This window comes from Chiroxiphia lanceolata, chromosome Z (assembly GCF_009829145.1).
Source record: "Chiroxiphia lanceolata isolate bChiLan1 chromosome Z, bChiLan1.pri, whole genome shotgun sequence".
Classification (NCBI taxonomy): Eukaryota; Metazoa; Chordata; class Aves; order Passeriformes; family Pipridae; genus Chiroxiphia; species Chiroxiphia lanceolata.
Window position 1 is genome coordinate 32,286,416 of NC_045671.1, and position 12,306 is coordinate 32,298,721.

Genomic DNA, 12,306 nt, shown 5'->3' on the forward strand with positions numbered 1-12,306 from the left:
TTCAGAGGCTAACTATGTAATGATGAATGAAACAAAAATGAAACATGGAAAGAAAGAGAAAAAGAAGGAGAAATAAAACAAAAAAATGCCATGTTTTAAAATAAACGAAAGTAACATACCTGTTGGGACATTCTGAATAAGAGGTTGGTGTCAGTGTTCTGCCATGTCCCCATGAAACCAGACTCGGTCGCTGCCGTTCTTGTTCCGAACTGCATGGAGTTGTCAGTGCAGGAGTCTCTTAAAGTCAAGTCTCTTGCCCTCTTTCGCTCTCTGTGTCTCTGTGTGTGTCTGTCTCTCACATCCACTTCTGCCTCTTCTGACTGAAAAGTGAAGGTGGATTTTTTGAGCCTCTTGGCAGCCAGTAGCAGGAGTGAAGTTAAGAAGCTAGCTGCACTGTGTGTTTCATTTGGGAAGGGGGGATTCAAGGGAGAGGGTCAGAGCTTCTTTTGCACCTTCAGCAGAGAGACCCCTATCATTTATGCATAGATTGTGACTCCCCAAGCTCGCCTTTGCTCAGTTTAACAGCTGCCTGTCAGGTGTGCATGCAGCACTAAGGAGACCCAACCATCAGCTTCAAACTCTCAGCCACTGGATGTCATTGGATAGCAGAGCAAGGAGTCAACTGCGCTGCTCCACTGTCAGGCACCAAATGACATCCTGCACTAACCCTTCAGCCTACACATACACAGATACACACACACACGCACATTCTCTCTCTAAGCACAATGATCACAGTGAATTGGGAGAAAGAAAAGGTTGTAGCCCTTTCCCCGTCTTTCTCTCTTTTTTTCTCAACAATGCTGTCAAGTACAGCATGTAATATCTGACACTTGCCTACACACAAGATTAGAAAACCTTAAAAAAAACCCAACAACACCCCCCCCCCCCAAAAAAAAAAAGGAAAAAGCAAGCAAAGAAACAACTAAATACAGTCAATATTCATTTTGAAGTAAAACATAAAAGTTGGCCTGGTTATTTTCTAAGTATTAGTCAGAAAAGAATTGTGGCATAGTCAGTTTCTATCCCAAATGAAACTCTTACCAAAGAGGGGGAAAAAACATGATCCAACTCCTTTTGAAATAAAACTAGAAAGTCACATGAACATTTCATCTCTCACACCCCTCTTCCCTTGCCCACTGCTAAGTGTCTTAAGAAGCTTGCAAGCAAGAAAGGACAGAAAAAATGAAAAAGCTAGCCCTTCCTTCCCCTCCCCCAAAAGATCAAAAGTAGTTTTCTGGGTTTTTTTAAGAAGCTGGTTGAAGCAGATACAATACACCTTTCAAATTGGAAAGAACAAAGAAATTAATCACAGCAAAAAAAGAAACCGTCCCACACAGCTAAAAAGTAATGCAAAAGAAAAAAATTTTTTCCTTTAAGATCTTCTGTACTTAAGGTACAGTACCATATATCAGGTTAAATGATACTATTACAATACTGCTCTAAATTACAAAGTCTTTTTAAAATTAATGTTATTTAAAAATTCTCTTACCCACTTCATCCTTTACATACAGACAAGAAATCATAACTCTGCAAACAAACTTCATAAATGTAAAACAAAATGCATGCAATCTCATAAAAATTGGCCAGTGTTTTTTAAAAAAGCTATCCTTTCCAACACAAGTAACATTAATCTTCTAATAAAATGTAAAAATTTAGGAGGACAAATGTACCACTCACTGCCTTTTTCTTAACTCAGGAATAACAATAAACCTGACTCTCTGAAACAACAAAAGAAACAGAAGAGAGCTTCAGTGGCAGCTCTGTGTCATTAGTGTGCAATGAGAAAAGATGAGAAGATGTACACTATGTTGACACAAATGTGCCTTCCCCTCTAGACCCTACATCTCTTGAAAGCTTTTCTGTTAAACTTTCCTCCAGTTCAGCACCATTAAGTTAAAAAAAAGTCTCAGAAGCAGCAAATTCAATATCCAAGAAGAAACAAGCAAGAACTCCAAGAACAGTTGCCTTAAAATATATTAAGTCCACTTGTGGTCAATAAAAATATTCTCACCTGGGGAGGGGAGAATGACACTTAGGAGTCAATTGTACCAACAGTTGCTGTACCTTTACAGCTAGCTATTAGCCCCTCAAACTCCCTCTAAAATTTGCCAGCCTCTTCATTTCTGAAGTGGCACTCAGTGCCTCAGTGAAGCTGCATGCTCAGCTCCTGACCTTCCCACTAATGGCTGTTATTTGTGGGAGGCTTAAGGACACTGTCAATAGCAAGCTTCCTCCTCTCCATTCTGCATCTCTTGTGTGCTCTCCCTCGCAGTCTTTATCTCCATCTCTTACCCACCCCCCGCCTTCTTTTTCCTGTCCTGCAGTCCTCTTCTCTCCCAGAGAATAAAAAAAAAAAAAGCACCCGCACACACACACATCCATGCACACATGCACGCACGCGCGTGCACACACACACACAAAATCAACTGGCATGCAGCAGCAAGCACCTGCAGTAATAGACTCTTTTATTAAAACTGTTATTCTGCAAGACTTGAAATTCCCGGTGGACCGGGCCATGTCAAAGCCGATATAATTAACTAGAGACTCAGCAACGGATCAATTACCAGACAAGCAAGTGATAGTGAAATCAATGAAAGATCATCAGCCACATTATCAGTGTTGCAACTCATTAGGGTAAAACTGAGAAATGTGCTCAAAGCCAGCCCAAGCAAGGTGGCATTACAAAACAAAGGGCTAATTTGGAGACCCTGCTGTGAACAATCTGTAACAGAATTAGCTTTTTTTCCCCCTAAACTGCAGAGCTAAGTAACGAAATGTGACAGACTGAAAGAAGCAGTTTATTAAGACACCAACTCCAAGTTTATTTAGTTCATAAACTCTCTCCTGGAAAATCAATACAGTCTGTACAGGGTTATTAGGCTGACTAGCTAATACATCCAAATCTGGTCTTCCCAAGCAGAAATCTTGGCCAGAATGCTACAACCTTACATGAAATCTAAGCTCATTCAGATTACTGTATCAAAGGAGGACTATCATTTAATTGTCAAATGTGTGACTTTACATCACAGCTTCAGAACATTTTAAAGAAAGATCTATTCCCCCCCCCCCCCCCCTAACTAACATGACATTGAAGAAACAAAATTTAGTCTGTCAGTTCCAGTCCAACTCAAGTCATCCTTAAATTTACAGCATCTTCACAGCACCTTGTTTGGCACAATAATGCCAGCATAGAAAACCAAGAAAAGAAATACTTCCTGAATTTCTAACAGAGTAGTAGTCAGCAAGGAGATAAAAGTAATCCTTGTAGGAAAAATACAACAGAAGCCCACCTCCTAAAGTAGCAGATTAAGCCTTATCTAACTGTACAGCAATGGGGGCGAGGGAGAAAAAAAAACCAACCAAAAAACAACCAAAAATAACCCCACAAACAAACAAACAAGAAACAAAACTGACATGAATTCAGCAGAAATTATAATAATCAGAATCCGGGCTTAGAACCTAGTACTTCCCTTTGTGATCTATAACCCTCTGTTTATTGCTACAATTCCTTTGGAGGCAGAAATATTCTTTGAATTATCTGTGGGAAGCACAGGAACTAACAAGTAGTATACAAGTTTAGCATAAACTGAGTAGTTTCTCTCTCTTGGCTAACTCATAAGAATCTGAAACATTTTAGTCAAGGTAAGAGCTCTACAGGTATTTAAAACAAATCCTTTCAAAAGTATTAAAAAAAAAATCTCATTTTCAATAGATTTTTAATCAGGAATATGTTCTGCAAGTATTTTACTGCTATCCAGTGTCATTTGTACTGAAAGATAAAAGGATCTGTGAAATCATTTTACATTTTCAGCTCCTGGGAATATCCAGATGCTCACAGAAGAGGTGCCTACAGACTCTAGGCTCTAATGGAACTTAAAACAGAGTGCAGTTGCAGTTGTCTACTTGTGTTTTTTGAGAATTTTATGTCCTTTGTGAACTCCATGTGATGTTGAGACTTTTTCCTCTTTTAATTTTAAATAATATTTATTACTCACTGTCAAAGATAATTACATGTGTGACTTTCTGAATCTTTTAAAAATATAACGTTGATTTCATCATTCCTCTTTAAACTACCAATACAGAAGTGCACCATATGGCAAGAAAGGATAGGAAAGGTGATTAAAGAAAGCCCAGGTGATGCTAAGAAGAAAATCCAGCCAGATGAATGTGCGATACAATGTAAACGTATCTTTTTTTTCCTAAATTCCATTACTCTGATAATTTAAGCGTTAATTAGTTCAGTCAAAGGGTTAATGCAAATAGTTCAAAATGACTAAACATTAAGAAAATATTTTCTTCTTTTTGTTCCAATTATTCTGTATTATTAATTAAGCTGTTAAAACATGCAACAGTTACTATCTTCTTAATGTTCAATAATATGTAAACTCTTTAAAGAGATTTTTGTTCCACGTCTCTGCTTTAGATATTAATCAAGAAAATAATTACAGAGGAATTTAGTGAAAAAAATCTACATGCATATAACTATGTACTGTACATGTACGTTCAACGAGGTCCAATTAGTTGGAAAGAATTTGCATTTCAGTTAGTATGAGCTAACAAGACTGTAGGGAGACAATGCGATTCTACTAGCAGGGCAAGAAGAATGGTGTTTTTCTGTAAGCATTAATTCCCATAACTGATCATTTTAAAATGTTACTGATCTTTACAGTATTTGTTTTTCAAACATCTAGGAGTTCAGTATAAATGTTTATATTAACTGTACATGCAGCAATGTCCCTGAGACGACTCCTGGGAAAAAAAAAAGATAAAACAGGGAGCATAGATTTATTATGTCTACTCATTTAGTATTTAAATTTCTACTTAATGATAAATATCCATCGGCTATTTTAAAGGAAAGTTCCTTATATTTGGTGTTCATTTTCTGGATTCATTAAAGGTACTAGGAAAAGATTCAGAACATCTTTATGTCTTTTTATACAAATGTTTCAATTTTTAATAGTAATGACAGATACACACAACATACACAGGTAGTGAACTCACATCTGTATACATCATTCTTCTAAATCTCTGTACTCTCAACTGCTTTACTGGATAATATGTGTAATTCCCAGAGTTCATTTGGCTGCAGATTTTAACAGTTTCTCTAATTTGTAATGACAGTAAACTTGTCTTTGCTCTTCCCGCATTCACTATTCATTTCTAGGCTTGGTTAAGTAGATAGCTGGGTTAAAGATCAGTGGTTTTTCATGTGACACATTCTGCTATTCATCTAATAGCTCGTCAGGACAAAACTGTCCCTGTTCTTGTCAAAATAATGAAAATGGTCCTCCACATCGCATGACAATCAGCCCTTGCTTGTGCTGAAACAATTAAGCTTATATAGTTGAGTTGTTTTAAAGACATTTTGGAACCAAGTATTCCATACTGCCTCCAAAAAGAATATATTTGACCAAGTAAGAAAGAACTCTTCTTGTCATTACAATAATGTGGGAGCAGAGACTGCAACAATCACACTTAACACTTTATCCATGGATAACAACAAAGTTGTGAATTGTGTCCTATAAGGAATATAATCTCATGCTTGAAAATTATGCAAAGCGATCTTGATGTTCATATTCAAAGAGGTGGTGAATCAACCGTGGTAATGTCATTCTTTACCATCTCCTTCTCCCTAAGAATTATATAAGAGACTCACTAAGCAATATCTGTTAGAGTCTATGAGATGTTAACAGATGTCTAAAATGAAAAAAGAGTGGGAGGGCAAATAAAGGAAACCTCCCCTGAACAGATAATCCACCAGAGTTTCCATATTATAAAGAAAAAATACTGGCAGCACTGAATTCTCTCTGAAACCTGTCATCCTTCTGTAAAATATTTTTTGTGTGAGTTTTAAGAGGTAACTTCTGATTTGTAACCAAAATGCATTGGACTGATTATGTCATCATGCAACAATGAGGCCGAATACTTTTAGGCACAGTGTTTCAAATGTCTTTGCTAAATTCTTCTCTATCTTATCTACAGTATTTTGCATTTATGAATCTGGTTTTCACTTTGATGTGCGTGCCTAATTCACACAGATTCTGAAAGTGTTCACATCTACATTTTATATCTCTTATTTTGTTTTGCTTTTGGTTGTTTGCATTTTTGCTGTTGTTATTTTCTCTTAGGAAGAATTTTCAGGTTGAATTGAAGCATGGCAGAACTCAACACAGTAGTTTTCACTGTAATTAAAAATCATATTTTCAAAATCCTAGTCTACTCTAAATTGGTTATTTATCCTTTTTCTTATTAAGTGACATGACAGGACCTTTATCCTCAGAGAAAACTTTTGATTATGAGTCCTGTTATGAAAGCTTTAGTTCCCAGCAAATTCTCACACTGCAACTGATCCTAATCACATCTTTCCAAACTGTATATCAGCACCCCACTCCACAGAACCCTTATAAAGACTGCTATGACACAACTTTACTAGAAAAAAGTAAGGTGAAAACTGTGACCTATTATCTGCAGATAAACATCAGAGATCATCAGGATTTTAGTCACTCATAGTCTCTGTGTTTTAACAAGTTAGAGAAACAGAAGTCAAATAAAAAGTAAGCACACAGGGAAGACTATGACATCCATATATGTATCCTTCAGTATTTAACATGATCACAGTATGTATGTTGGCAGAGGTGTCCAGTTGCACGTGATGAACATAAACATGGAGGATTTTACACAAATTAGAGAAAAGTTCTTGCCAGCATACGTTGATTAGTATTATATACCTTTGATGTCTTGTTTTGCTTTTGTTGTGAGGTGTTTTGTTTTGTTTGTGGTTTTGTTGGTTAGTTGGGGTTTTTTTCCTAAAAAAAAACTACTGGGAGGTCAGGTCACCTGAAACTCCTTTGCACAGGGAGATCACATCTGTTTTTCTCAACCTACTTTGTATGGGAGATATGTCAAATATATGCATTTGTGTGCTCAACAAAGAGGAGTACACATGTGAAGCAGAGGGAATCAAATAATATGTGGATACATATGTGTAATCCACTGGATACACATATATAAATGAAAAACGTAGGTGAAATGGAGGATGCAGAAGGTTATAAAAACACTTAACTTGATAAAAACAAACATAACGCCAAGTCATAGCAGTGTGTTGATTGTGCCTTTTAAGTGATTAGTTGCTGTTTAAAAGGTATTCTACATATCAGCATGGCATAAACCACTAAACTAAAAAAGTCTCTGCTTTTCTCAAAAGAATATTACATGCCCAACAAAAATTTTTTGCAAACTCCTTAATTTGCAGACAGGTAAACAGGGCAGTTTGTTCTGCAAATGTGGCAGTTTCACATCCATTCTTAATTTCACATCAGTGTTTTTGTCAGCGTCTTTTTTTGGCATGAAATTATTACTTAATTGTTTATACCAAAGGGTAAAAGATTAGAGAATCTGATTCAAAGCACAGTTCCAACAGACTTTGATTTAAACTGTGCATTTAATGAAATGTCTATGTAGTCCACCACTGAAACAAGTGGGATTTAGATATTCTGTTTTGATTTACAAGGAATTAAAAGGACAGAGGGCACCTGACATGCCATATAATATAGGAAGATGTATAACACAAACATAAATGTATTTCACTTTTAAAATAAAATATTTCAAACCCAGTTGTATCTGCTCAGACCTAAGTTCAGGATTCAACAGAAACAGTAGTAAGCTCACAGCAACTGTTGAAGAAAAAATGCAACAACCTCGTTTATATAAATCATTGAGATTACCACTATATTATACAGGTGTACTACTGTATTACAGCATCTTTCAGCTATTGATTATCTGGGTTAAGCAAGGTTTATAGTTTTATATACTATTAAATTCAGTTTTGCTGTTCTTTTCTGAAAAACATCCTAAAACTGTGGAAATTGTCCATTGGATCCTAGTTAGTACAAGATCTTTACAAAGTGATTTATTCTTTGGTAGTTAATTTAATTATTCTCATCCTTTCAATAAACTGTGTCTATAACAAGCAAGGCCTCTGGATCCCACAACAGCCTAAAGGGTTTAAGTGTAGGCTAAGTTTATGATCTAATTATTCCATAATCTAATCTATTGTGCCACTTCCTAGTAACAATTATTTGTTGCCTAAAACATAGTACTGTCACAATTAAATAATTAAGCTGACCTAAAAAGCCTGCTGGTTTACAGAACAGCTGCATTTTAGATAGCTGAAAAGAAACTTCATGCACACATACAAGACTGAATTAAGAGCAGCTATTCTTTTCTAATTACTGACTCATTCACAGTACACTTGCCTGAACTGCCCAGTGTCCTACTATCTCTCTGGATAATTAGGAAAAGCTGCATTAGCAAGAATTCAGCATCCTCTGTCTCACTTCTCTGGAGGACCAGGGAAATGATGAGCTCCATCACCTGGCCAGCAGCAGCAGCAGCCACAAAGTCCCCTCAGGGACTTGGATGAAAGAGATTCATCTGCAGCCTTGGCAGCGACTGAATTATGCCTTACTAACAGACAGTCACACAACCCACACTGGCACAAAGTCCTTTCATTAAGAGCTGTTGTCTAAGTGACCTGTCACAGAGTTTCATAAAGCAGCATTAATACTGTGGGCCAAAATAAGATTGATCTTTGAGGTCCGTGGTCTCCTGTTGACAACAGTGCATTATAAAACCAATACTAAATACTTTATAAACAGGTCTCCCTACAGTGTATTAGAGGAACAGTGCATATTTCATGCCCTATAGTTAGGTAGCCACATATCCATCAGACAATTAAATAATTTATAAGACACTCAAAAGTGCAATAAGACTCAATAAACTTTTAAAGACTTACAAGCTACTATTTTGTTTGAAAACATACCCAAACCAACCAACCAACCAAAAAAACTTCTCACCTGATGAGTACAGAGCATAAGTAAAACTCAATTTATATAATATCTTTTCACCTGAAATATCCTCACTGCACACTCCAATCAGTTAAAAAAAAATATTGGACAAATTTCCTACATTATTACTTTCATTCGTCTGTATTTCAGCTTCCTCTGTTTAGCATTGGACTCCTTTTTTGTCCTTTTGTACGTTCTGGCCAACATGGATGCAAGAACCTTCTCCTCTGCAATGCCTGCCATCTGGAACCACCGGGCTGCATTTCTCTCCCTCATTCTCCATCTATTTTCAGCCTTCATCTGGAAACAGTATGTCTATGTTCTGTCATGTCTAGGTCTATTAACTTCTAGTAAAAAGGAAAAAAAACTTTTTATTAACTCTGCACAGTGTTTTTGAGATACAATTTCTGTGAAAGATACTATACAAAAACATTTCTTTATTAAATCTCACAATTGCTGGGACAGAACTTACAATAAAAAAGTGATCTAAAAATACTTCCTATTCTGTTAAATCTAATATACAAGACAATAGACTGGGTGAATTTTTAAAGATGTGAATTAAACACAGAATGAAAAAATATTCCTAATTTTAGTAATTCATTCACCCTTTCAGAAAAAAAAAATGTGCTTTTCAAAAGTTTTGGAAAACATGCAGTTATTAAAGACAAATATATCTGAAAATGTTCAGCACATTTGGAAGAAAATCAGTGTATGTACTTCTCTTTTCCACCTCATAGAAAAGATGTTCTCTGTGTTGCTACCATAGCAGATGAAGAGACACTAATTGCATATAAACACTATAAGTATATTGCTACAATATTTACATACTGGTTATCCCAGCAATGTAGGAGGTTGAGCTCCTATAATATTAAGACACAGGGCAAACAAGCTTATTTCTTCCTTGGTTCATCTGCAAAACAACAAAATACTCTTTATCAATATGAAATCTTCATATATAATAGTGTCTGAATCTCTCTTAAAATGAAACTCATAAGCAGAATTTTGCATTATCTAAGCCTTTCTGAGCCAGATGTCTGTAAATTTGTTCTGACACACTTTAAAAACTGAAATCTCTCTTGCTGAAAGTAGTTCCCAAACTACCACAGGCGTGGAGCTTTGTATAGTATTGTGGATGCCATGGTTTCACAGACAAGCCACATTAATATAGGATAGCAAGCATCTGGAACCCACAGCTGTATGCGCTCCAGGTCCAAAGCACCCACAAATCTATGCCAATTCAAACCCCTATTTCAGACCCACAAATGAACCACTCTGGTTTTCTTTAGGAACCAGACCTGACATTGAAGCTTTCAGGTTTTCTCCATTCACATAGCTGAAGAGAGAATACAAGTGTTTTGGGGAAAAGGGGCAAATATGCTCTAAAGGAAAATCATAATGGACAATCCCTGCCTTGGCTGTCTCATGGCTTACTTGGGACAAGGTGCCCCACAGGGACCTTAAAAGTGCTATTTAAAGACTAAACTAGATTTTGTTTCTACAGTAATTGCAACAGACTTACAAGGCAAGCACCAAAGAAGTACCTACAAGTCTGTCTGTTGTGAAAAGAAGAAGGATTTGAGGGATGGGTTTTGTGGGGGGGTTGTTCAAGAATGGGAGAAAGGGGGAGTGTATTACAGATAGTAGTGTTGTTCCTTAGGCCCTCAGATGTAGGGCACTCCTCTGCCCTTTAGCCTGCGTCTAAAATGCATGAAGACAGTTTTAAACACCACTTTTCAATAAAGCCCTGTCCTATAACTCAGTAGTGTTAGCAATTTTATTACATGTACAACGGAGAAGAATTAACACGTTCTCCTCCTTGCTAAAATACCTTACGTCCTGTGCAGCACAATACTTAGACATTTCTGAAACCAGATAACGACATGCAGGTACTTCCAAGTTACTTCAGTCAGAATTTTTTTAAGATCTCCCATTCTGTGCTAATAGGTCCTAAACCAAAAAGCTATGCTTGTTAATCCTTTTTATCACTGGGATGTGGATGTTTCAGCCTTTTACTTGTACTGTATACCAATCTTCGTTCGCGAAGCCTAGCCATGATACCAAACAGAAGCTTTAGCTTTCAGGCAAAAACATTTTATAAATTGAGATTAAACTACTTTTCTTACTACTTTTAATCTGAAAACAGGGCTTGCAAGTTCCTGTGGGGCACATAAATGTCCCTTCAAAAACTCTCCAGTTTTGAAACAGAGCTTCTTCTACTTTATGCCAAATACATCGTGGAAACGTAGGCAAGGTTCAATCACGGTAAGAAGCAATAGTTCCAAAAACAAGATGGTTACTTGTACAACATGAAGGACACTAACATCAACTAATTTATCCTAGAGTTGGCTGATGGGAAGCAAACCAGTGAAGTGGCAAACAGTGACAGGATCTGAAGTCATGTCAGAGGAGGCTTATGTTGGATATTAGAAAAAGGTTCTTCACCCAGAGGGTGGTTGGGCACTGGAAGAGGCTCTCCAGGGAAGTGGTCACAGGACCAAGCCTGGTAGAGTTCAAGAAGCATCTGGATGATACTCCCAGGCACATGGTATGACTCTCGGGGATGGTCCTACGCACAGCTAAGGGCTGGACTCGATGATCCTTGTGGGTCCCTTCCAACTCAGCATATTCTGTGATTCTGTGAGAAAGTTTGCCCAGAGTTTGCATTCATCCTCTTCCATGTTTTTACTCTAAGAATGAGAAAGACCCAGGGAAGGGAAATGGCTGAGCATCAATGACATCCACGAAGCTCCCTCAGGATGCCAGCAGATATTAGACTCTTCTCCCTCCCTTTCCCAAAATCAGTGTTGCTCTTCCAGTTTCCACTGAGACTAGAAAAACTGAGAGGCGAAAAGAGTAACCCACTAGATGCATTAGTTTAGGTTTGATCATCTGGTTGTATGCTAAAGACAGAACAACAGAGACAGCCATTATACTGTCTAACAATAGTTAGAACAATAGTTCTAGTATTATATAATAGATAACTATCAGCTATCTTTAATCCAACTCCCTTCCAGGACACCTGCAAACATGTTAAAAGTCAATCATAAAAAACCCAAACCAAACCTAACCAAAACCCAAACTAGTTTCATTTTAGGAAAAGAAAGAATTTTTTGTAGGTGGGAAATAACATGTTATTCTCATGTCAGCCTTAGGAGGAGTGTTAGAACCAAATTAAAGTATCACCTTAAGTAAACCTGCAGGAAAGGAAGGTATATCATATTGTTCTTAAAAGATGAAATTTGTCTTAGGAGGACACTTGGATAGAGGGAGAAATTCTGACTTAAAAAACAAAAAAATTGTCTTTTTTCTCTTTTTCTAGAGAGCTCATCTTCTAGGCTTGAACCTTCCAAAGCAGAAAAATCTCACTGAGTTTTACATCAAAGAGACTAAAAGAGTAAAGCAATATAGAAATTTTAACAATTGAAACTTTTCCGGTATTTTTACTCCCTTCTCACATACA

General features: G+C 36.9%; 1 protein-coding gene across 1 annotated transcript in view; it reads right to left on the reverse strand.

Annotated features, from left to right (window-relative positions):
• BNC2 (basonuclin 2) overlaps positions 1-12,306 on the reverse strand; it is a 329,796-nt gene that overhangs the window by 235,787 nt on the left and 81,703 nt on the right. The window contains exon 2 of the mRNA XM_032675084.1: positions 120-320. Coding sequence (XP_032530975.1) covers positions 120-320 — 201 coding nt within the window. The remainder of the gene's footprint in view (positions 1-119; positions 321-12,306) is intronic.